General features: G+C 37.4%; 1 protein-coding gene across 3 annotated transcripts in view; it reads right to left on the bottom strand.

Annotated features, from left to right (window-relative positions):
• CEP128 (centrosomal protein 128) overlaps positions 1–26,038 on the bottom strand; it is a 377,231-nt gene that overhangs the window by 65,075 nt on the left and 286,118 nt on the right. For all 3 annotated transcript variants that reach the window (XM_040641592.1, XM_040641593.1, XM_040641590.1), the window contains one exon: positions 12,349–12,398. In XM_040641592.1, coding sequence (XP_040497526.1) covers positions 12,349–12,398 — 50 coding nt within the window. The remainder of the gene's footprint in view (positions 1–12,348; positions 12,399–26,038) is intronic.

Genomic DNA, 26,038 nt, shown 5'->3' with positions numbered 1-26,038 from the left:
GAGCTTCATTCTGATTTTTCATTGCAGTCTGACTAGCATCTTCCCAAGGTGGAATTTTAAACAGTTGCTTTGGCTGTTTAAGAGAGATTTGAGTAAAGAAAAAAGTTGGAAAACTCCATTGTCTTAAAATATTCGAAAGCACTATAAATAGTCATAGCTATAAAAATAACACTAATAGGACTATAATAATTTCTACTAAATTTTTAATTTCTGCATGTAGAAAATGATATCACACTGTGCTCTTAAAATGTTTTCCCCAAATAATTGCTTACCCAACTTAAACACACAAATTTTAGGGAAATCATTACTTGAAATTTAAAGCATTTTATTCTTCAGGAGTATAGAGCTAAAATTCTTCAGGATTGTAGAGCTAAAGTATCCTCAAACTGTCTTGCTTTCAAACATCCGTAGAAGTAACTAATCATAAATTCCGAAGTCTATGATACGAAGGAATAAATAAGGTGGGAGCTTGCTAATGGACACACCTGGGCAGTTTTAGCCAGTCATGAAAGCTACTTTTAACACTCACAACCTTACTTGTGGATAATGCAGTGCTGATGTAATGTGCTTTTAGGAGTTCAGGAAGGTCTGATTACTCAAAATTATGCTTTCCTTCCATTTGCAAAATTATTAAAAATTCTACCAATAGAAATGTATTCTTTGCCTCCCCCCACTCCAGTTCATCTTTTCAGAGGCAAACAATCATGGGATAGAAAACCATTAAACTAGTTCATTCTAAGGCAGGGGTCAGCAAAGTAGGACAGTAGGCCATTCTAACCTGCCACTTGTTTTTATAGGCTCACGAGCTAAAAATGGTTTTTACACTTTTATTTGGATAAAGAAAAATCAAAGTAAGAATATTTTATGACATGTGAAAATTACATGGAATTCAAATTTCAGTTTCCCTAAATAACTTTTATTGGAACACAGCCCACTCATTTCTTTACATATTGTCTATGGCTGCTTTCTTTCTGGAATGGGAGAGGTGAGTCATTGGGAGATAGCATATAGCCTGTAAAATTGAAAATATTTAGACTCTGGCCCTTTACAAAAAGTCTGGCAACCATCTGTTCTAAGGTGTTGGTATCCTATAGGAATTACTTCCTGCCTCACAGAGGAAGTTCACCCTATAGCAGAACAACCCCTGTCAGTTTCTGGAAGGAGAAGATAAGGTGAAACACACTGACCAGGGGGGCAAGAAAAGACAACAGGAACCAGAAAATTTTTACCCAACTTTTAAACTTTCAAAGAACATTGAACAGTTGTATATGCATAAATACATATACCCAGAATATAAATCATTCCTCAGGCCATAAAGTTTCTTCTTTTTGTCCTTTATTCTTTTTCTCCATCATTTTTTTCTTTCCTTCCAATGTCTTTCCTCCCTCCTTCCCTTGCTTTCTCCCACCTTCCCTCCTTCCTCTCACGTATTCATTTAATTAATTCATCTATTCATCCACATTTATTGAGGCAGACGCTTTTTTGGACATTGGGTACACAGTTATCAACAAGGAAGAGAAGGTCTCTCTGCCTTCATGGAGTTTACACTCAAAGAAGAAGACACATAAATAAGATACTCAAAAACCGTGATGGGGGGTGAGGACAGAGATTTACTTTAGACAGGTTGGTCAGGTTAAGTTCCCATGAAGAGGTGACATTTGAGCTGAAACTCAAAGGATGAAAATGAGCTCTCACTGAAAGAGCTAAGGGAAAAGCATCACACAAGAGAGGAAGTAGCAAATGCAAAAGTCCTGGGACACGAAAAGGCTTTGCTTCATTTCAGGAATAAAAGGGAGAATGGTATATGTGTCGTGGCTGTTAACAAAAACATCCTTTTAAAGTACCAGTATCATAAAACTCAACACTATTTATTAAAAGCTTATTATTTGTTGAAAATATGTTTTCATTTAATGCTCCCGCAAACTCAACAGGTGAATATTATTAATATCATTCATTGTATAGTCAGAGAAACAGACTCAAAGATATTAAATGTATTGAATTCCACATTGTGGTTGAGCTTAGACAGGAATCCAGGTCCACGTGACTCAAAGGAGTCTATACTCTCAAAAACAAATTAAAATCCACATTAAAAAAAAAGATATATTTATATATTTATCTATAGAGACAATACTATTTATTACCACTAGGGCTCTATTTTGTGTGTGGTGGAGATTAGGGTTTACACTGGAAAACTGTTTCAGAGCCTCTTTCTCAAAATTACACTTGCCAGAACAGCATTCCAGAACTTTATTTTTAACAGATGTCAGGTGACGGTATAAAAAAAACACATACTATATCACAATAAGATTTAATGTTCAAATAAAAACCATTATTTGTACACATTCTTAGAGTTATTTACCATATAATCAAAGGGATTATATTTTTGCCATATGTCTTTCTTAAGCAAGTTGCAACTGCTTCTGACTTCTGGGTCTGACATTAGGCCAGCTGAAGCACACACAGCCAATACCACCGGCAAAACATCAGAAAAAAGGATGAAGAAGAGCAAAGATCTAAGCGTAATTAGCTGTGATGCTATACAGCCAACTGGTACCTCGACTGTGCTGGTCTCCCAAGTCCTTCAGGTCTGGGCTGCGCGAGTTAGATTCATTACCGAGCTCATAAATGGCCTCTCCCCCCAGCCCTGTTTCACTGGTGACAAATTTATTAGTTCTTTTCTAACAGTGAAATGAGAACTAGGGATTTCAATTACACCCAGAATGTAGTAAAGGCATGGAATCTCTTGTAGGTAATATTTTTCTATTCCATTTTATGAGCAAATATAGAATTCTGTTAATAGACATTAAATGTTATTTATTAGCATGCTAATAAGCCTTCACACTTTTAAAAGTAAACACTAAACTTCTAACAAATTACATTTAGAAGACTAAGTGTAATGCAGATACTCTGGAAAGGGAATGCACTTCAGAATCAATTTTTAAAAACCCATATCATCACTGATTATGATAAAAAGACAAAGATATGAGGAGATGCTTATTACTCATTCTTTCAGCTCATTTTAGTTTTATCACTTTTTGCACAATTTAAAATTTATGCAAACGTTTTCAATGTTGCCTTTAGTTTTTGCCAGAATATTTTGAACCTGGCTTAAAACTGAAATTGAAGAAGCCTAAGGAGGGCTTTAATAACAACTTTCTTTGGTCTGTTTATTTAAAACATGATGAATAAGCAAAAAGAAAAGGTGCAGCATGGACAAAGAAAAATGATCCCTTCTCCTTCCTAGAAGTGCTTGAGATTACTGGATTGTTCATAATCTTGCACCAGGAATTAAAATCTTCCCCACATGCCCACACACACACACACACACACACACACACACACACACACCAGCTGCCATGTGTATGTAAGCTTAGAGCCTAAGGGTTTGTAAATAGTTTTAAAGTTAATAGAGAAGCAGTGAGGACTTTCACTAACATGAGCCTCTAGTACTGCCTGATTTTATTTAATGCACTTCCAACAAATCGTTTAGCTTTTCTTATAATCTTTTTCTTGAGAAGGTAAAGGGCGAGTCAGTATTTTACCACACTAAATACTTAATACGTTTTCTAACGAATCATTCTCTTAGAAAAAAAAAAAAAGATGGAAGAAATTCAAAGAAGGAAAGGCCAAGAACTGAAACAAACGAAGTGTGGAAATTCTTTTCTCCATAAGCTCTTCAGGCATTTAAGTACACAAGTGCAGAAGATAGGCAGATTCGTATTTATCTTGCAGAAACGGTGCAAGGAGTCAATGACATAGATTTAGAAGTGTCGGCACAGTGTATGACACAAAAGCATTGTCTGGCACCATTAAGATTATTCATTAACCAGCCAGGGAGGGATATTTTCTTTTCCTTTGATGCACAGACCATCATCCTTTGGGATCGATTTAGCAAAATCTTAATAGGAACGAACAAGTACTAAATCAGTCTTTGTTAATAATTGAAACATAATATTAGTCAGTTTTCAAGATCCCAGTCTGGAGAAATCCTCTCCAATGTTTCTTCATATTCTGGAAAATCTGCCAGAGGTAGGGATGGGAGATAATCCTAGAAGGGAGAACTATAGTTTCTTTCAATGATCTTGTATTAATATTTGGAACCTCAGAGATTTGTTTTACAGTCAATGGAAACGGTTTCAACCAGAAACGTATAATTGCTGAGCGTGTGTTCCTAAATCTGCTGCATGTTCGTCATTCCTTAGAATATTGTTTTCACAACTGTCACTGTCATCAGGAGACAGAAGACAAAGTGGAGAATGGGGTGTTATGGCATGAATGTTTGTGTCCCTCCCTCCCAAATCCACAGGTTGAAATCTTAATCCCTAAAGTGATATCAGGAGATGGGGCCTTCAGCAGGGGATTGTTCATGAGGATAGATCCGTCATGAATGGGATGGTGCCCTTAGAAAAGATTCAAGAGTGTTCTAGCTGCTCTTTTCCTGCTGTGACTCCAGAAGTGGGCCAGATATTGAAGGCAGGTACTGAAACTGCCTTGATCTTAGACTTCCTAGTCTTCAAACTGGGAGAAATAAATGTTTCTAGTTTAAGCCACTCAATTGACAGTAGCTTTGTTATAGCAACCAAATGGAAGACACACGATTATTTATCCAAAGTTTGAGGCCTATCCAGGGGTGTGACTGAGAAGAATAAGCAGATACACATAAAGGAGAGTAGTCCTGAAGTGATTAAACTGAGATCCAAATGAAACTGCCCCAAATTGTAAGGTGATAGTTGACTCTGGAAACATGGCAAAAACTCCCAGACAAGCTTAACAATGCAAAACATCATAACATGCTTAGACGGTTTTCATTTTTCACAAGAAAACATAAGCTGTTCTTTCATCAGCCCCAGTGCTCATGGAGCCCAGAATTCAGACTCTGACAAAGGCACTAAGGGATATTTTCTGGAAGTGTTGCTTTTCACAGAGTCAATGCAGAGGGGTTGGTATATGGAGACACATAAAATAAATTCCCCCCTTGTGGGAACAATTTACAAAATTTATAACACACACTTGGCTCATTTACTCTACAAGTTTTTAGAAAACTTTGTCACAGAGTAAAACTTGGCACTTCAACTCAAAAATTACACTTCATATTTGCATTTTTAAGATGTTTCCAAAGGGCGTCTATTTTTTTTAGAGGCTTTTGTAGACACTTGACTCAAAGGAGACAGCTGAATCCTGAAGACTTGTGCTTTGCATCTCTTTGGATAAACAGAACCAGCCACATTTTCATATTTTTTTTTTTTTTACTCTCCAAAGAAAATATCTAGTCACTCAACTTCCATATATTCGGACATAGACTAGTTCACTTTCAGGATCTTCTACTTTCCAGTTTTATTGCCATAAATTTGGAATTAAAATTAAGTTCTAATTTTACGTAAGATAGAGTGATAAAATTTAATGGTCATTAAAATTTCAAGTGGAATTGATTTTACTGAGCTTGGTTCCCAGTTTTCCTGAGGCTTCTTGACATAGTAAATGGAAGTGTGCAAATCTAATTGGCTGAGACCCTGCCTGACCCTAATACAGACTGCTAACGTTTTATCTCTGTGGAGACCTCATACTGAATTTAAGCTTGGTAAGCTTCTTTACCTTTTGAGAAAATAAAAGATTTTAATGGGCCATTAAGTCAGCTAGTCCTCAAAGTGGCCAGTGTTTCCCAATCCTTCATCCTTCATAATCACCCATGTTTTGCTTCGTTTATGTTATTATTTTTTTAATCATATATCAGAGAAAAAAAATAGAGACATATAGTGATTTGCCTACATTCTTGCATCTTGGGAAGAATATGCAGGTATGCATTATGTTTGATTTCTAGAATTATGGAAGTTGCATTTTAACTCTCATGGGTCACCCTAGGGAGGAGCAGTATACTGCATTTACCTTCTAGCTTAATGAACAATCATAATTTGTCAATTTATTCAAATCAGGACTTCTAAAAATGTACCTTAGTATCTCCCAAGCAAATCAGAATTTCTAGGGCCATTTAAGAATTGCTTTAATGAATCCTTCAGTTCTTCTAGAGAACCAGTGTTAGAACACAGCCTTCGACTTCAGCCTTACTTTCCCTTCTCAATTAACTCAGGGATTCTTAGCAGTCCCATCTCTGCATTTGTACCCATAATCTCTAAAATCCCCAAATCACTAAGTGGTTTGAAAATACAGGCTCTGGGCATTCTACAGTTAGAAGAAGAAGTGATTGACAGCAAAATTACGGAAATTATGCAGTCGGTCTGTTACTAGCCCAACTTATCACATGGTTGCTTAGCAGGAGGACTGGCCGTCTATGGGTACTACTGAGAGGTTAATGCATGATCCTGCTAGCCTCAACCAGGGTGCATTTTTATTCAAGTCAGCTTTTTGTCTTTGGTGTTTTTCTTGCCCAGTTTATTTCCAACAATGTATCTGCCAACTCTACACTGCAATTCTTTTTCGTAGTATAATACCTCTATGTTAATATTTATTAGACTTCCAAAAGAACTAAGAAATTCGAGTTCTACTTTCCCCTCAAACACCATGCTGTCATAGGTTACTCCGTAAGTAGCTGAAATGAAGTAATGGCTGAGGAAAAGATTATCTTCTCCTTCCGCTCATTTCAGATGCTTTTGCCTGAGCACTACGGAGGCGACAAAACCAAAATCAAACACCTGTCCCTCCACTCCCAAAACATTTCTAAAAAATAAATCAAGTCCTTCAAATGGAAGGTTCCAGGCTATTTTTAAAGCTACCTGGGAGAGAAATTAAATCAAATTATGGGTCATCTGAAAAACAGCATGTCAGTAATGCCACTTTAATATCCTTCAAGGGCATATGTAGCTTCTGGAATGTCTCAAAAAATTTTCTATTACTTTAAAAAAACCCACAAACCAATGTTTTTAATTAAAGGAAGGATTCTGCTCATTTCTAATGAAAATACTGATACTGAAGAAAGTATCCAAAAATACTGGTGACATTTTTAGATCCTACAACTAAAATGTTTCCTTCTTCCTCTTAAATAAAGAGATTGATGTTCAAATTCAACCCATATAATCAATTTCATTATTGCCACAATGTATCTTTTTTCACTGTTTCATTATATTTAGTAGCAATCCAAAGATGTAACATTTCCTTTAATCTGACCAAAATCTGAATTTAAAATCATGGTTGCCCAGGAGTAAGGAGGGTCAGAGAGAGGGAGAGGGTGACTCTAGGAGGGCACAGGGACATTCACCATTATATCCCAGTATGCAGGACCACGTCTGGTGTGCAGTAGGTGCAAACAGTGTGTGGAATTAATATTTATGGAAGACCTGCCAGGTACCAAGGTTTGTTTTGCATTTCTTATCCCAATTAATCCTCTTAATAGTCCTATGAAGCATTATCACTGTCCCCCATTTATAGATATAGATATTGCCTCAAAATGACCAGAATATGGCTTAGTAAAAGAGGAAAGTGAATAGGAAAATCATGTTCATAATCATCTACCTTATTTGAAATAAAATGAAAAGTGAGATGATTGTGAGTCAGCAAAGGAGAGGGGGGCATATGTGTTTTCCAGATACTCTGCTTAGTGACAGTCGTAGGTAGCAATTTGCAGCTTTTCATGACTAAGCATGGTACTCTTTTGGTGTGATCTGCATCCGGGGTTCACAAAGCAAGGAACTGATGAAAGGTGAACCAGGCAGGTTGGTACTTTCAAAAATGAAAACAAAAAGCAACAGCAGCACCTACCATTACCAGTCATGACAAGTAAGGTGAGAGTCACTGAATATTTTTCGACTAAACTGAGGAAAATGGATTACCTTTTGTGTCTATTTAAAATGTTTCAGCTGATCTCAGAGCAGATTAAAGAAGGGATTTGCTTGTTTCAATGTACCTCAAACCCATATGCAAATAGGACTCTGGTACCGTACCACACATTTAGAGTCAAAGACAATACTTTGTTTTTAAGAAGAACAGCAGATAATGTAACTGCAAAGGAATACCACACAGACACACAGACACACACACACACACAAAACCCAGCCAGACAATGTTAAGCTCCAGTGAAGAATTTTGGTAATTACCAACTGTATTATAGAAATCACTGTCAAATATGTTTGTTTCCCTTGTTTGTGATTCCTCTTAAGACTGAAAATACTCTCCTCGCTGCTGCCTGCTTCCCTCACCATTATATCCTCTTCCTTTGCCACGGATTATTACAACTCATGCCAAATTACTCACTTACTGACCTTTTGGTTCAATACTAGATTCAAAGAAGGAGGGGGAAATAGAGCAGGGTAGAGAAAAGGAGGGGGAGTGAAAGTGTGTGTGCGTGCGTGTGCGTGTATGTGTGTATATATAGGAAAGGTAGAACTTAGGAGCCCCCCCCCTTTTTAAACAGAAAATGAACTCCAGGACAGGGATGGTTGTTGTTTTTTAATGGGCAGACCTTATGAAGACCAGAAATAGGTGCTAAATCAGAGTCCAGTAGGTGGTATTCATTTGTTTATTTGATCAAAAATTTACTGAGTACCTACTATGGTGTGGTGCTGTGCTAAATAGTAGATATTTGGGAACGTGAAAGACAAAAGTGGCTGCATAGGTATGATAGGAAATTACCACTTATTGTATGGTAAGTTTTCATTTTAAAACCTAAGCCCCTTAGCTAGGGGGATTCAAGGATTTATTTACTCAATTTTATAATTTTTCCCTTGAAATATGCTTTCCCATGTTTCATGATACTATGAGCTGAAATTATTTTCTCTATGTCTTAGACTGCTTTGCAGGATTTTCATTCTTAGCTTGAAAGTTAAGTGTGAGTGTTCCTTATGGTTCTGGCCTAAGTTTTCATCTCTTTATTCTGCATACCTCCCCTGGGAGATCCTCATTGCTCCCATGACTTTTTTTTTTTTTTTTTTTTTTTGGTAGAGTAAGCCCTATACCCAACATGGGGCTCAAACTCACGACCCTGAGATGAAGAGCTATAGTCTCCACCTACTGAGTCAGCCAGGCATCCCACTCCTATGACTTTTAGTATCATCTATATGATATGGAGACCAATCTGCTGACAACAAAATCGGCATGTCCAATTCACACGTCTTTTGAGCTCTAGACTCATGAACAAACCCCCTCTTGACACTGCCACCTGATGCTTCAAGGCACCCAAACTGAAAATAACAAAAATTGACGGAATCAACTTCCCTTTCTCTCACTGACTAGCACAACCATCCATGAAGTGGCCCAATCAAGAAACCCAGGAGTCATTCTCAACCCCTTCCTTTTTACTTCTTAACAACCAATCTCAAAATTCCATGGAACTTTAGACCTTAAAATACATTAAGAAACCACCCACTCCTCTTCATGTTCTCGCTACCACCCAGTACAGGTCACTATCATCTCTTGTCAAGGTTCCCACAAACATCTGCTTATATGGTCTCTCTGGTTTCAATCTTATCTGCCCCCAATTATTCTGGACTTTGTAGCCAGTTAGTTACCTATTTAAAAAAATGAAGATTTGAGGGGCACTTGGGTGGCTCAGTCAGTTAAGCTCCTGTGTCAGACTCCCTGCTCAGGGGGGAGACTGCTTCTCCCTCTCCCTCTGCCCCTTCGTACTGCTCTCTCTCAAATAAATAAATAAAATCTTTAAAAAAAAAATGAAGATTTGATCATATTGTTCTCTTCCTTCAAACACTTAACTGGTTTCCCATATACTCAGGGTAAAATCTTAACTCCTTTATGAGGTCCTCTGCTTACCTTACAAACACTCCTGTCTCGCTCTCCTCTCTCAATGCTACATTCCCCCACACCAAGCTTCTCCTACTTCCTCAAACAGGAAATTGGTGTTCTTTTACCTCAGGTCTTCCCCTCTCCTTCACACTGCCTACAACTTTTCTTTACTCCAAACTTGCCAGGGCTAACTCCTGGTTGTCATTTAAACAGTGGCTTCCTTTGGGAAATCTACTAGGTTTGCCACTCTACCCAGCTCACCCTACCCACCACCTTCCACCTCCTACACTTCCACCCAACCCACTCTGTATCTCCACCAAATAAAGGCCACTGTATTATATATGTTCCCACAGTGACTTGTACATCCCCTATAATATAGTTTTTAAATATTTTATTATTATGTAACAGATACTTTCCCAGGGCAGGAAGGCATCAGTAGAAGCAGCTTTCTTTTGTATCCCTAGCACTCAGTACGATGAATGTGTGAAACATCCTTTATTTGGAGAAAACTGGAAAGGGTATAGAGCTAAACACCCCCCATCCTCAAAGAGGACGCCATTAAATACAGAATGTCTGTGATACATAATCATATGATGATAGTGAGTAAATAAAACTGACTCCAATTTGGATACATGGGGATTTGTTAACATTGTAAATTGGAATTAAATATTTAGCTCTCCCTCCTAGGATAATCTAATCCACACTAAACACTTCTGGAAGACAGTTTTATGATTTTATATTATAGATGAGAAAATAGGCACAGCAAAGATAATTGAGTTACTCAAAGTTGCCCAGAAGCGGAGCCAGTATTAAAATTCAAAGTCGTCAATTTCCAATCTTCTGCTATCATTTTTTTTAAAACTGTTTTGTCTTTGACTCCTCAAAGTTCTACTGTGTGATTATAGGACTTCAACCTAAATACTTTAATAGTCTTCTCAAAACTATCACCTGCGATATTTATAATTTGAATACAGAAATTCAGGAATATAGGTCTTTTCAATGAATTTTCCTCTAGTGTTAAAATGAAAGGTTTCTGTGATGTGTCTCTGCACTCTTGTGCATTCTCAGAGGTGTCAGTTTCTTTGTTCTTAATAGACTGTTACTATCAGGCACTAATTGCCACTATAAAGTGCCAGCATTGAACTTCCCTGCTGTTGGACATCATACTGGATACTCTACATGTATAAAGGTCCATAGTTAGTTGGCTGGTGCACTCTATTGCACTCACTGGACATTTTGGTAGAAAATGCTGCCAGTTCGTAATAAATATTTGAGAAGCAACAGAGGATATTAAATTTAACAGGATTACTGGTTCCAACATTTGTATTGTGAGAGAAGTAAACTCAAAAAGGTATGTGCTGTCATTTCAAAAGGCCATATATGTACTATCTACTTAATAAATTTGTTTATATGTGTTATTCTGGTAAATACAATGCATAACCCAAGTGCCTCAAAAAAGACTTTACTACCTTTTCAATATATACATTTAGTATACATGGAAGCTCTGCTTTTCATGACTCTGATATTAATTGCTCAGACATAAGACAGGGTGAGTATACACTAGAGATTTTTCCTAGCCCCAGACAGGACCAACCAGGGCTGTTTCTTTTTAACCTGACTATAGCTGAAGATATTAAAATTTGATCTGTACAGAATTGTGGCCAACATATGCCCCTTTTTTAGGGATATAGAACTATCTTCTTCTTCTTCATTTTAAGATCAATAATATAATTTTCTTGTAACAAATACACGATTAAATAGATGAATCCCCAATTATAGAACATTTCCCTTGCTCTTTGGGCTTCACTTGACCCATCCTTCATTCGCCAGAAGCAAACATCTTTACCTCTAAAGCATTCAAGCCAGCTCATTATATCACTCTTCAGTCCTGCCTTGCAGTTTCCAGGCCCAGGAAGAACTCTAAATGTCCAAAGTATTTACTGTTCTTGATCCCCAGCGTGACGTTAAGTGAATTGGTTCTGTCATGTGAGTATAACTGATTATGTTTCCCCTAATAAAGACAGACACTTGAGTTACCCATCTGCAAGTTAGCCTGATGTAAAAGGAAGAGAGAACTAACACTGTCAGATGCCAAGTTAACATCAATTGCTCATACCATGGAACTGTCAATTAAAATTCTAGAGTAATCTTTCAAACACAATTTTCCAGTCCAAGAACTATGTATAAATCCATAGTGATGTAAGAGGCATACGAGGTAAAGTCTTGAGCTCCATATATGTGTTAATAGTCTTGGTTGGTCATTGGTAGATGACATTCATGGAGCCAGAATACTCTTGACTTTCACTCCAAATGTAGATTCCATGAACTCATCCTCATTCATCAGGCCTGTTTTTTGGGGAAATGACTTTGCAAAGATGTTGCTTTCATTTCTTAATACTGCGGCTCCTATTAAGCTATACCAAGGAATAAAGGTTCCTTTCAAGAGTAGCATAGGGGCTGACTTGGCTTCCCGCTTCAGGAGATTACAAATATTCTCACATGCTTCTAAAAGGAAGCAAATTCTAACTGGGGCTTTAAAATTCTGACATATTTTTCACTCCATTTGTCAGAGGTCTGAATATGGTAACAATAAAGGCTAACAGAGTAAAAACAAATGTTTTTATCCCAAGGATACCTCCCCTATTGGAGAATTTACTTTACCTGTAGAGACTCCATTTCTTCATCTTTTCTGTGGGTCTCTTCCAGGAGATCTGTAAGAAGAAAGCAAAGTGTCCATCAAGATAACGTGAAAATGAGTTGCCTCTTAGTATCAAACCCAATTCAGTCAGGAGCTTGTAAAAACTGTTGCCTGGAAAGAGAATTTGATGTTTAAGTGTGAAAAGGAATGTAAAAAAAAATGCCCTCTGATCCTAACTGATGAGATGGGGCAGAGCTCTGGACTCTGCCAATCCTCCGGCTAGCTGAGAAGCTCTGGGAGGTCTGGACTCTCTGGAGGTACCAGAGAAGAAGGCCAACTAATTTACAAATCCAAAATCATACCAATATTTTAGGAATTTGGCCCACTGTTTATATAACTCTAAAGTAACCCCAAATTTTCTTTTAAAAAAAACTTTTTTCTTTTTAATGAAAAATTAGAAACAAACCATTTGCTCTTCAAATAAGCTCCCAAGCCAAGTCCCACCTCTAGAGTCAATTTTTATAACCAAATTAAAACATCCTCGAATAATAGGTGTTATTAATGGAAGCAGAACACCACCTTAATTGTAAAGTCATATTAATTATCATTTCACACTGAGAAGGTGGGAAGCACTGAAGCTACATCTGACCAAGAGCTTGGCATCATCTCAGAGAAATTAGTGGCTGGAAGGGAAGGTAGTCAACTGAAGAGAGTTCTAAATGCATGCATATAGCCATGGTATCTCAGTGCCCTACATTAATTTACAAACTTGCTATAAAGGAAAATATACTTGGCAAGCAGAATTTTCTGCCTGCAGCTATACCACCCTGTGCTATGATCTTATTAGATCTCACAAACCTAAAAAGGCCTGGGCTGAGTCAGACGTTGGATGAAAACAGGCAAGAAACACCTACAGCAGTGCACATTAATATGAGCATTTGCCTTGCTCTGTGATTGATATAGCTTACCAAGAGGCTGTGCTGCATAAAAGGAAACTATAACTTACAGAAATTCAATATATATCTCAGAAAGGCAAATGCAAATGTTTTTAGCAAGTGCTATACTACATACAGTAGGAAGCAACACTACTGTGAGTAGCCAAGTCACACTGCTATACGTCAGAAATGAACAGGCAATACCCTGAAACTTCAGGAGACCTGGCAGATGGTATAACTGATGGTGAGACTGCATGGCTAATTCAGCTACAGAGGAGTTGCAAACAACCCCCTCAAGACACAATGTACTGGGATTCAGGGAAAAAGGTGATTTTTGCTCTGTACCCCACAGAGGAGCTGACTTTGGCTCCCAAACTTTCCATAATCAGAGTTACGTCAATAAAGTGAGAGGAGAAAGTCAAGGCTTTAGGCTGCATTTTTAAAGGGGTCTTTGGTTGGCACATCAGGTTCTTTAGCTATACAGAAACCAACTTGGGGGTGGCAGATTGTTCGAGTGCCTTCAAAAATTCTTCATCCGGAATCCTTGCTCATTTGCATTGTGACATTGCAGCTGCTACCATGAGGAGGTCACATGCATCTACTTTCTACATCTCACATCTGGGCTGGCCTCCTGACTTGACTGGATAAATAGAAGACAGCAGAATCTGTGCCCATCTGCACTGAGAGTTCAAGAGGCCTTGCACATTTTCACTTTCCCACTTGGAACTCTCTCACACCATAGAACAAGCCCAGGACAACCTGTCGGATGACAAGGGTCCAGGACTGTTCCCACCTATGACACCCTGCAGGTGCCCTTAATCGGCAGCTAGCAAATGCCCAGAAGCATAGCTGTCCACTGGCCTGAAGATGATTATGGATGACTCAGAAGGGAAGCTCAATAGAGACCAGACAAACTGCCCAGTGAGCCCAGGGCCAACTCCAACTCACAGAATCATGACCTCTATACCTGGAATTGGGGGATGGTTTGGTAACTCACAGCAACCATTTGTTAACTGTACAAGAAGCATTCAGAATTTATTAGAAGGATATAAGAGTAAATAATAGATGCATGGGAAAAGAGGATCCAGCTCTACAGAGAGTAACAACTGGTCTGGGATGGTAGGGATGTAAGTAGCATGAACTAATGGGCATTTTATCCTGGGTGCCTCTAGTCTTTGTGTCACTCCACTCTGGATGACATTCCAGAAACAGAAAAGCTGATGAGCCTAGCTCAGATCTCTTGCCTACTGCTTGGCTAGGGGAAAGGATGGAGCACTTCACTGATAATCCCAAAAGGATTAAATGAAGAACAGAAAGGATAGTTTCTAAATGAAAGATCAGGGAACTGTTAAAAAAAGGAGGAATGGGTATTAGGCTAAAAACAACAGTTTCAGTAAATTGTGTCTTCAGCACAACTCTCTTGAACATTCACAAGATATAAGATCACTACCATGTCCCTATGTGAACCTGGCCATTTTGATTCACTACTTCCAGATTATTAGAAGGTTCTCTGAGCCAGGCTCCTTGTAGTGAATGACACTGTTTAATGGTACATTGGACCTGGAGTGATGGATAGCAGGGTCCATCAACCATCAAAGGAAACTGATCTTGTTCCTCCAAACTCAACTTGGTATAGCCGACACCAAACACCTTAGCTAAATCATAGCAGATAAATAATGGGTACTGGATCTCTTGTATAATCAAACTCAGCTCACAGATTTAATAAAATTATAACTGTAAAGATGTTCAGTCACCCTCAGAACTTCACAGAATTATTGCAATTTAAAAATTATATTCTCAATTTTTTCCAAATACACAGAGGTAATGTTGCTTTTCCAACAAAGCTAATTCCAATTGGAATGCTTGATTTTGGACAGCTGAAAAACAACAAAAAACCCACAAAGAGATTCCTACAATTGGCATTTAAAATCTAGAACTCCTAGACTTTTGGGAAAGATGGTGGGGTAGGAGAACTCTAAACTCACCTCCTCCCATGGCTACTACTAGATACTAGCCACATCAGTGTAAATAACCCAGAAAATGATGCAAAGACTGGTAGAACAGACATTTCATAGCTAAACGTAGAGGAGAGGACACGCGGAAAAGGATAAGAAGGATGGAGATGCTGTTGGGAGCTAAATAGACCCTCAGACTGTCCTCAGGAGGGAGGAACACCTTGGGCACAAAGAGGGGAAAGAAACAGACCCTCACACCAGAAACCCCAGGCATGGGGAACCTGCACAGGAAAGAGGAATCCCTGTGACATTTGACTTTGAAAACCAGAGGTGCACAATTTCAGGAGTTCTTAAAATCAGTGGCACTTCACACCTGAAACTTTAAAAATAATCATGCTGGGCTCTGGGAGAGCCAGGAAGGCAAGAGGAAACGGAGTCTCTCCCCTTAAAGAGACAGCACAACAAAGAGCCTTGTGGAGCCATGGCATAGAAGCAACAGCCTGAAAAATACCTGGGATATACTCCGGATTGACCCACTAACAACACAGGGACCAAACCCTGTCCACAGGCAAAACTTGGTAGAATTTCTCTCCTTCTGAAGCCAGAAGCTTATATTAGCCTGGTGCTTTCCAGGCTATTTCCTACTATGCCAAAGGAATCTGTACAACAGCAAAGCTGGTAAAGAAGAAAGCAGAGCCAAGAGATAAAGAGTAGGCTGAGGACAAGATCCACCCTTGGCTGAAGCCCACGTTAACTCTTGAACTTCTAACCCTCCTCTCTCCCTCCCTCCATCTCTCTTTCTCTCCCCTCTTTCTTCTTTTCTTCCTTCTGTCCTTCCTTCCATCTTTCTCTTCCTTCCCTTCCTTCCTTTCCTTCTTGCTTGTACTTATATTAGGTTTAGTTGGATTGCTGTCAGTTTTAAAAGTCTCTGGTTGTATGGCTGTATTGAGCTTTCTTATCTGCATTCGGAAACTTGGAGAACTCAGAACTGGCAAGAGTGTTCTGTTTTACAGTGAGCACTTCATTCTACAATAAATAAAGACATGAGGCTCAAAGAAGGCAAATGATTTGCTTGAGATCACCTAGTTAGTCTAAAGGCACAGCTAGATCTTTGCTCTCCTTGCAATCCTAGAGCAATCTCCCTGACATATATATATCACATCAGACTCTCCTTTGTACCACTCGGTACTTAATTCTACCTTTCTTAATACTGTTATTTTTAAAAATGCACATGTTTGTATTCCTCTGATTTCCTTTAGGAGTTCTCTGATGTCAACGATCAGGGCTCCGAGGTCTTCATATCCATATCCGTATCCTCCCTAACTACTACCTCTCTACCTCTGCTGCTTAACTTGGATCCCCAAAATTGTCTTCTCCACTACATCACTGCTCTGTGCAATTGCTCTCTTGTTAGGTCCCTTGTTCAGGTACACACGTTTGGGATGATGAACAGAGTTATTAACCTGTGCTGATAAAACATGGCCACTGGGCTTTGCTGAGAAGCAACGATGCTGCAACCACAAGAGGAGACAATATAGGTGAGACCTCTGGACAGCTGATGTGATAGATGCTGTGACAACAGAGTGTGATTAGTGCACCTAATGAGCAATCTTCTTGTTGTTCGGTCTTACCGGCTTTAGAACAAACGGTCAGCACAGAAAAAGTGGAAGGGCTGCCCTGCTCCCTTGCTCACCACTGGCATGTTCCTGTTTTGCTTTATTATTCTCTCGTTTGCTGTTCAATACAAACAGCAATTCAACTGCCATGCAAATTGCTGTGGCTAAATGTGCTTCCATCAACATTAGTTAATGAAAGTTGCTTGTTTTTTTTTTTTTTGTTTTTTTTTTTTTTTTTTTTTTTTTTTTTTTTTTGTGAAAAGGGCAGCAGTCCTGCATATTTCCCTTGGACTGGCTCCAACTCTTTAAATGAGTTGGTACTAACTCATTCTGACATACAGTCATTAGAGGGGGAAAAAATCCCATTTTAAAAAAGCAGGCCATCGTGGATGAGAATTGGAGAATCCGGTTGTGCTGTTTTGTTTTGTTCCACTTTGCATTTCTCTGGCACATTCAGGGTAATATATCATGACCATGTTTTTGGCGAAGACAGTCTTGTACTACTTCCTTCACAGTTTTTGCAGCTAGCGGTCTGGCTGTTTAAGGAGCTTTGACACTTTTTTATGTTGATTCTGGTTCCTGGGAGCCAAGGGAGCAGACAGGTTGTTTGTTTGTTTATTTGCTTTTAAAACGAAAATCATGTCCAGCTCTACATGAGTGACCTATCTAGCAACCTGACCCTTCACAGAAAGGTTGGAGATCAAATTTAGAAATGAGCAGATTTTTCCTTGTAACCTCTACTACAAAATATCTCATCCATATTATAACTCCACCCAGCTGGTCATGGACAGAAAGTTCTAGAAACAAGGGCTTCAGACACGGCAACATTTATAATAGCAGCACTGGACAGAGGAGCATCGGCAGCAGAATATGGCAAATTAATGATTGCAGAGAAAAGCATTTCGCTTCTGGCTCCTACACCTCAGTTAGTAATCAGTGCGCCTGTTCAGTATTACCCGTGTCCTGACATTTACCTAAAACAACAGACAGTGTAAATTCTCAAAAGAATGTAAGCTTTTTAAAAAAGTAAATCTATGTCGTTCGTCTTTGTGTGTGGCAGTTGTGGTGTAATAAAATCAATCAAATAAAAGAGCACCTTACAACTCTTCAGAGGTCATAAGTGATGGCCCTAGCCTCCCATAGTTGTATACTAGATACGCGAGACACTAGCTACATTCTAAAGACCAGGGCCAATTTCCCTTTCTCTTCTTTGGCTCCCCAGTTATTAGAATCATTAATATTTTAGGGACAGAAGGGACCACTGAAATAACCTAATCCCAGGGTTTTCAACCTTTTATTTTTTAAAACAAGTAGAATTTTGTCTTATGAATGAAATCATATACACTTTCAAGTGTATACAGTATATAAATAAATACAGTAATTTAAAAAGCTGAAAGGAAGCTTCTTGAGTGAAAGCAGAAGAGAGGACCTGGAGGCCAGACTGTCGGAGGCTCTATTCCTACCCTGGGATCAAGCCCTCTGGTGCCGTGGTAGAGTTATAAGGCTCTAAATTACGCTGATTGGAAAGCACTGGTCTAATCCAACTTCCTCACATTTTATAGAAGAGGACTGAGTTGCCAAAAGGCAAAAGCCTCTGTCAGTGTCACACAGCTAGTGCATGAACCTGACCCCAGGGCTTTTAAACTGGATCGGGGTCCAGTACTTTTTCTCACAAAAAACTGACTGTCCTCCTTTGCTTTTCAAGACGTATTGAAATGACATATTACTCCAAACTCTATCATAAGTGCTCATACATTGTCCAATGCCTCCCCAAACTGAAACGAAACTTGGTTAGAGCAAATTGCATAGCAACGATCTGGGAGAAGACCTATAGTTAATTGCTGTCCAACATGAAATTCCTCAACCCTGGAAGAGGACATCAAAAGATGTGGCTTTGACGGAAAGCAAATACTTAGAATGTTTGAAAAGGCAATTGTTTTTGGCAAAGTGTGCGCATCACACAATGTACAGAATATCTCACAAAATAAAACAACAACAACAATCTCTTTAAATAAATGGCTGACAGCTGAACAGTTCCTCTGCTTCATATAATGTTTATCAGGAAATGTTTTTTTCTGTTCTGTTACACCAGTATAGGTAAGTAGGATAAATGAATAATAATGTAACTGTACACTAGCCAAAATACCCTGAAAATAATCAAATGTGTTATTTTTAAATTAATATATGTAAAACACTTAAAATTGTGTCTGATACATAGTGAAAATTAAATATACGTTAACTGTTATTATTATTTTAAAAATGACCCTTCAGTATGCCTGCTAATGTCAGGAAAATGTGTGAAAAATAATCAGTTGCATTTTAAAACAAATAAACTAAAAAAAGCCCGCAAGTATACTGCATTTAGACTCCATCTATGATTGGTAGCTAAACTCTGCCATATCTACTGCCACCCACTGGCACATATCTGGATATACCGCCATGAGTTAAGAGTTTTCTCATCAGGCCTGACCACAGAAAACACACAGATTAAAAGGAAGAACAACATTCACAAAGTATGGCTATCCTCTGTGGTTTGTCTCAGACGCTGAAACAACATACTGGTCTACAGATGGAGCCCAGAGAGTCCAATAAATGAAAGGTTTATAATCCACTGTCTGTCTTGGGTATGTGGTAAAACATCCAAATACAGGTACTCATGTTTTATTTGATGTCAATTCATTTTTGGTGAAACTTTCCATCTTGACAGCTTTAGAGATTTAAAACCTCTTCTCCACAAAACTGCTACCCTACAGAAAACAACACAATAATCTACCCCATTCCATCTCATTCTTGGCTCTGGCTTGGAGAAACACCAAAATGCAGAACAAAACGTTCTGACTCGGCCACCTATTAAGACTTTTATCATTTTTATTAGCAACACAAGCAGAGAAAGTAAGAACATATTCTTTAGTAAATAAGTCACTGTTCTAAATTGGTCTGAGGGCTGTCTTGGTCAATGGGACTACATGTCACAATTAGCAAAATGAGGAAGAGAAGCTCATAATCTATTGTGAACACCACTCCAAGAATAAGTTTCATATGCTCATATCTAGCCATAAAATCATGCTTCTTTTGGCATATACTACATCTAAATTGTGTTCACTTAATAGAAAGTTTGGCTTTTACTTAAATTCCTTAGGTTGGAAGGCAAGTTATCTTAGACCCTGTTTTGGCTCTAGACTCATAAAGTGCGAGTGAGTGTGTATTTTTGGGCTCATAGAAATCCTAGGTTTATGACTTGTTCTTCAATCATCTCCTGTTTATGGAAGCTACAAAAGTTTATGCTGGTTTTTTCAGGCACCTACTACTCAACTGGGCATTTCAGACTCCTGCCTGGGTCTACCCTACATCTAGTCCAAACATCATAGACAAAGACTGAAAACCAAATATGAAGAACAAATCTTGAAAGCAATGAGAGAGGAACAATACTTTAGTTATAGGAGGAAAACAATTAGAATGCTAGCGAATTTCTCATTAGAAACCGTACAGGTCATAACACGTTTTTTAAATGCTGGAAGAAAAGAACCAACAACTCAGAATCCTGCAAGCAGTGAAAATATCCTTCAAGAATGAAGGTGAAGTTGAGACATTCTCAGGAAGAAAAATTAAAGTAATTTGTTCTCAGCAGACCTATACTGAAACAGTGACTACGGAAATTATCCAAAAAAGAGAAAAATGATTTAAAAAAAAAAGGAACCTTAGAAGATGAGAAAGATCACAGTAATTAAAAAAATACAGATAAATTCAATAAACTTTCCTTCTCCTGTTGATTTTTAAAATTATGTTTCATGTTGAAACAAAACAATCAAACACTATCTGACATGGTTCTAAATGCATCTAGAGGAAATATTTATATTATATATATATATTTTTTAAAATTTATTTATTTTTTTTAAGTAGGCTGCATGTCCAATGTGAGAGTTTAACTCCCGACCCTGAGATCAAGAGTTGCATGCTATACCAACTAAGACAGCCAGGGCAAAAGAACGTGAAGAAAGAAATTAGCTACACTTTAAACTGGTAAAATGACAATACCAGTAGACCGTTAAGGCTGTGTATGTACAATGTAATGTTTAGAGCAACCACTAAAAGAGTTATACAAAGAGATGCACTAAAAAACACAATTGATAAAATGGGATTCTAAAAAACAACAACAACAACCTGCTCAAGTAACCAACAATAACGACGGGGGCAAAAAGCAGAGAAATAAAAAACACAGAAAACAAGCAAAAATGGCAGACTTAAGCCCCAACATATCAATAATTACCTTATCTGAAAATGGTCTAAATACACCAATTAAAAGATAGAAATTACCAGATTTGAGTGATCTCTCTGCCATTAATCTGTGACATGATTCATGGACGATATGCTGTCTATAAGGAACTCACTTCAAATATACTGATTTGGCAGGATGCGAGTAAAAAATGAAAAAGGTTACACCATGCAAACATTAATGAAAAAAAATCAGGAATGATATATCGATAGGAGACAAAGTAGATTTAAGAGCAAAGAAAACTAATGGAAACAGAAAATGACATTATATAATGATAACGAGAGCTAATCTACTAAAAAAAATAACAATCTTATATATGTGTATACTAAATAACAAATCTGCAAGAAAAGTGATGAAAAAACTGATATAATTGAAAGAGAAAATAGAAAAATTCAAAATTAGAGAATTCAGCATCCCTCTCTCAACAAATGATTGTACAATTAGACAGAAAATCATCAAGGATATATAGAAGCACATATCGAAGGTATATTTAAGCATAAATATAACAGGAAAATCTCTAAACATTGGAAACTAAACAATATTAAATAATCTATGGGACAAAGAGAATGTCTCAAGGCAGATTAAAAAAATACCAAGAACTGAATAAACCGATTGTGGGACACGGCCAAAGCAGTGCTGAGAGGTACATCTATAGCACTAAACGTATGCATTAGAAAAAAGGTCTTACAAATACTCTATACCTCAAGAACCTAAAAAACAAAACAAAACAAAACAAAACCTCAAGCAGCAGAAGGAAGGAAATAAGAAATAACAGAAATCAATGAAATTAAGAAAAGAAAAACAATAGAAAAAATTAATGAAGCAAAGATCTGGTTCCTTACACAGTTCAAGAAAACTGACAAACCTTTAGTAAGATTGAACAAAAGGAGAAAGAGATATTGAGACAGAAAGAAAGGGGTGGGGGGAAGTTACCAATATCAGGTATGAACCAGGGGATATCACTACCAATCCTGCAGATATCAAAAGGATAATAAGGGAAGACTATGAGCAACTCTTCATATGTAAATATGAGAACATGGATGAAATGAACCACTTCTTTAAAAAGCATAACTTACCCAATATAAAACACATAATTTGAATAGCCTGTAAGTATTAAGGAAATTGGATTTGTAAGTGTAAAAGCCCCAGGAGAGAAATATCCAGGCCAGAAGTTTTCACTGGTGAATTCTACCAAATGTTTAAAAAAGAATTAGCACCAATTTTACACAATCTCTTCAGAAAACAGGAAAAAAGGGAATACTTCCCAATTCATTTTATCAAGCTAGTATTACCTCAGTACTAAAAATATACAGTTAAAAAAAATAAAGAAAAAAATTGCAGCTCCCTCCTAAATACAGATGCATAAATCCATAACAAACATTAGCAAATAGAATTTAACAACATATAAAAAGAATTATATTTCATTACTAAGTTGGATTTATTCTAAGGAGGTAAGATTGGCTCAATGTTCAAAAATCAGTCAATATAATCCATCATCCTAACAGAGTAAAGAAGAAATATCACATAATCATATCAATTGATGTGTAAAAATCTACCTGACAAAATTCATAACACATTCAAGATTTATAAAACAACTCAGAAAAAAAAATACAAGGGAATTTTCTGAACCTGATAAAGAGTACCTACAAAAAACCCTACCACTAACATTATACTTAACATTAAAGAAAGATGGACTATTTTCCCTTTAATATCAGAAATAAGGCAAGAATGCTTTTTCTCACAATTCTTATCGTGGTTTGGGAAGACCTTTCTAATGCAATAAAACAAAGAAATAAAAGGTATACAAATCGGAAATTCTCTATGGAAATAAAATGTAACTAGAGTAGCTAAAAGAGTTTTTAAAAAGAAGAGTAAACTGGTAGAAATCAGTCTACTCAATTTCTAGGTTTATTAAATAGCTACAGTAATCAAGACTGTGTGGTCTTTGTGGAGGTATACATACAGAGATTAATGGAATAGATAGAGAACCCAATTACAGAAAATGAAGAACAGATTAGTGGTTGTCAGGAATTAAAGATGGAGTGAGGGTGAACGGGAAGTCAGTGTGGCTGTAAGAGGCAACATGTGGGATCTTCATGTGGATGAAAATGTTCTGTATCTTGACTGTATCAATGTCAATATCCTGGTTGTGCTATTATACAATAGTTCTGCAAGGTATTTCTATTGGGGGAAAATGGATAAGGGGATCTTTATATATTATAGGATCTCTTGACAGACTCACAACTTCATGTGAATAGAAAATTATACTCAAAATAAAAATTTCAATGAAATTACTGTTATTTAACATAGTACCAGAAGTCCTAGCCACAGCAATCAGACAACAGAAAGAAATATAAGGCTTCCAACTCAGCAAGGAAGTAAAACATTCACTCTTAGCAGATGACATAATACTCTATATAGAAAACTCAAAAGAGTCCACCATAAAACTGCTAAAACTAATAAATGAATTCAGTGAAGTCACAGGATAAAAAATCAACATACAGAAATCTGTTACATTTCTATACACCAATAATGAAGCAGTGGAAAGAGAAATTAAGGAATCAATCCCATTTACAATTGCCCCCAAAACAATAAGATACCTAGGAATAAACCCAAAGAAGTGAAACACCTGTACTCTGAAAACTATAAAACACTGATGAAAGAAATGGTATATGACACAAAGACATGGAAAAATGTTCCATGTTCGTGGACTGGAAGAACAAATATTGTTAAAATGTCTATATTACGGGAGCCTGGGTGGCTCCGTTGGTTAAGCGACTGCCTTTGGCTCAGGTCATGAACATGGAGTCCTAGGATGGAGTCCTGCATCGGGCTTCCCCCTCAGTGGGGAGTCTGCTTCCCCCTTTGATTCTCCCCCTCTCGTGCTCTCTCTCTCTCTCAAATAAATAAATAAATAAATAAATAAAATCTTTAAAAAAATGTCTGTATTACCCAAAACAATCTATACATTTAATGCAATCCCTATCAAAACACCAACAGCATTTTTTCACAGAGCTAGAACAAACAATCCTAAGATTTGTATGGAACCACAAACACCCCAAATAGCCAAAGCAACCTTGAAAAAGAAAAGCAAAGCTGGAGGCATAACAATTCCAGACTGCAAGTTATATTACAAAGCTGTAGTAATCAAACAATTCCAGACTGCAAGTTATATTACAAAGCTGTAGTAATCAAAACAGTATGTTACTGGCACAAAAATAGACACATAAATCAATGGAGCAGAACAGAAAACTCAGAAATGAAATCACAATTGTATGGTCAATTAATCTTCGACAAAGCAGGTAAGAATATCCAATGGGAAAAAGGCAGTCTCTTTAACAAATGATGTTAGGAATACTGGACAGGAATATGCTAAAGAATGAAACTGGTCACTTTCTTATATCATACGCAAAAATAATTCAAAATGGATTAAAGATCTAGCTGTGAGACTTGACACCATAAAAATCCTAAAAGAGAGCACAGGCAGTATTCTCTTTAACACTGGCCGTAGCAACTTCTTTCTAGATATGTTTCTGGAGGCAAGGGAAACAAAGCAAAAACAAACTGTTGGAGCTTCATCAAAATAAAAAGCTTCTGCACAGTGTATGAAACAATCAACAAAACTAAAAAACAACCCAGGGAATGGGAGAAGATATCTATAAGTGACATATCTGATAAAGGGTTAGTATTCAAAATATATAAAGAACTTATAAAACTCAACACCCAAAGCAAATAATCCAATTTAAAAATGGACAGAAGACATGAATAGACATTTTTCCAAAGAAGACACCCAGATGGCCAACAGACACACAAAAAGATGCTCAACATGACTAATCATCAGGGAAATACAAATCAAAACCACAATGAGACATCTTACACCTGTTAGAATGACTAAAATAAAAAACCACAAGAAACAACAAAGGTTGGTGAGGATGTGGAGAAAAAGGAACACTTGTGCACTGTTGGTAGGAATACAAACTGGTGCGGCCATGGTGGGAAGTAGTATGGAGATCCCTCAAAAAATTAAAAATAGAACTACCACATGATCCAGTAATTCTACTACTGGGTATTTACCAAACGAATATGAAAACACTAATTCAAAAAGATAGTATGTACCCCTATGTTTATTGCAGCATTATTATTATTTACAATAGCCAAATTATGGAAGCAGCCCAAGTGTCCACTGATAGATAAATGGATAAAGATCTAGTGTATGTATGTATATGTGTACACACACACACACACACACACACACAGACACACACACACTGGAATTTTACTCAGCCATCGAAAAGAATGAAATTTTGACCTTTGCAATGACATAGATGGAGCTAGAGCGTATTATGCCAAGCAAAATAAGTCAGTCACAGAAAGACAAATACCATATGATTTCACTCCTATGTGGAATTTAAGAAACAAAACAAACGAGCAAAGGGGGAAAAAAGAGAGAGGGAAGCAAACCAAGAAACAGACTCTTAGCTACAGAGAACAAACTGATGGTTCCCAGAAGGGAGGCGGGTGGGGGTAGGTGAAATAGGTGATGGGGATTAGGGAGTACACTTGTGATGAGCACCACGTGATGTACGGAAGTGCTGAATCACTATACTGCCTGCCTGAAACTACTATTACACTGTATGTTAACTAACTGGAATTTAAATAAAAAATCATAATGGCTCTTTAGACAAAATAACAGATAATGGATATTAGAGATCATTAATTAATTACTTTTTGAGGTCAGAACCTCAACATCTGCCCTTTCCTGTCCATCCTCACTACAACTCTCCTCATCTACACAGCCATCTTCTCTTTTCTAGACAACTATGATTACCTATTATTTCTAAAGCAAAGTATATGGCTTGACACTGTAAAACTACTAAAACAAAAGAAATAAAAAAAAAATAAAACCTTGGACAATCTGAGGAATACAGAGCATG

Source organism: Ursus maritimus, unplaced genomic scaffold (genome assembly GCF_017311325.1).
Source record: "Ursus maritimus isolate PB19 unplaced genomic scaffold, ASM1731132v1 scaffold_25, whole genome shotgun sequence".
NCBI lineage: Eukaryota > Metazoa > Chordata > Mammalia > Carnivora > Ursidae > Ursus > Ursus maritimus.
Note: the sequence above shows the minus strand (reverse complement) of the source record. Positions and strands in the feature narration are given on the sequence as shown.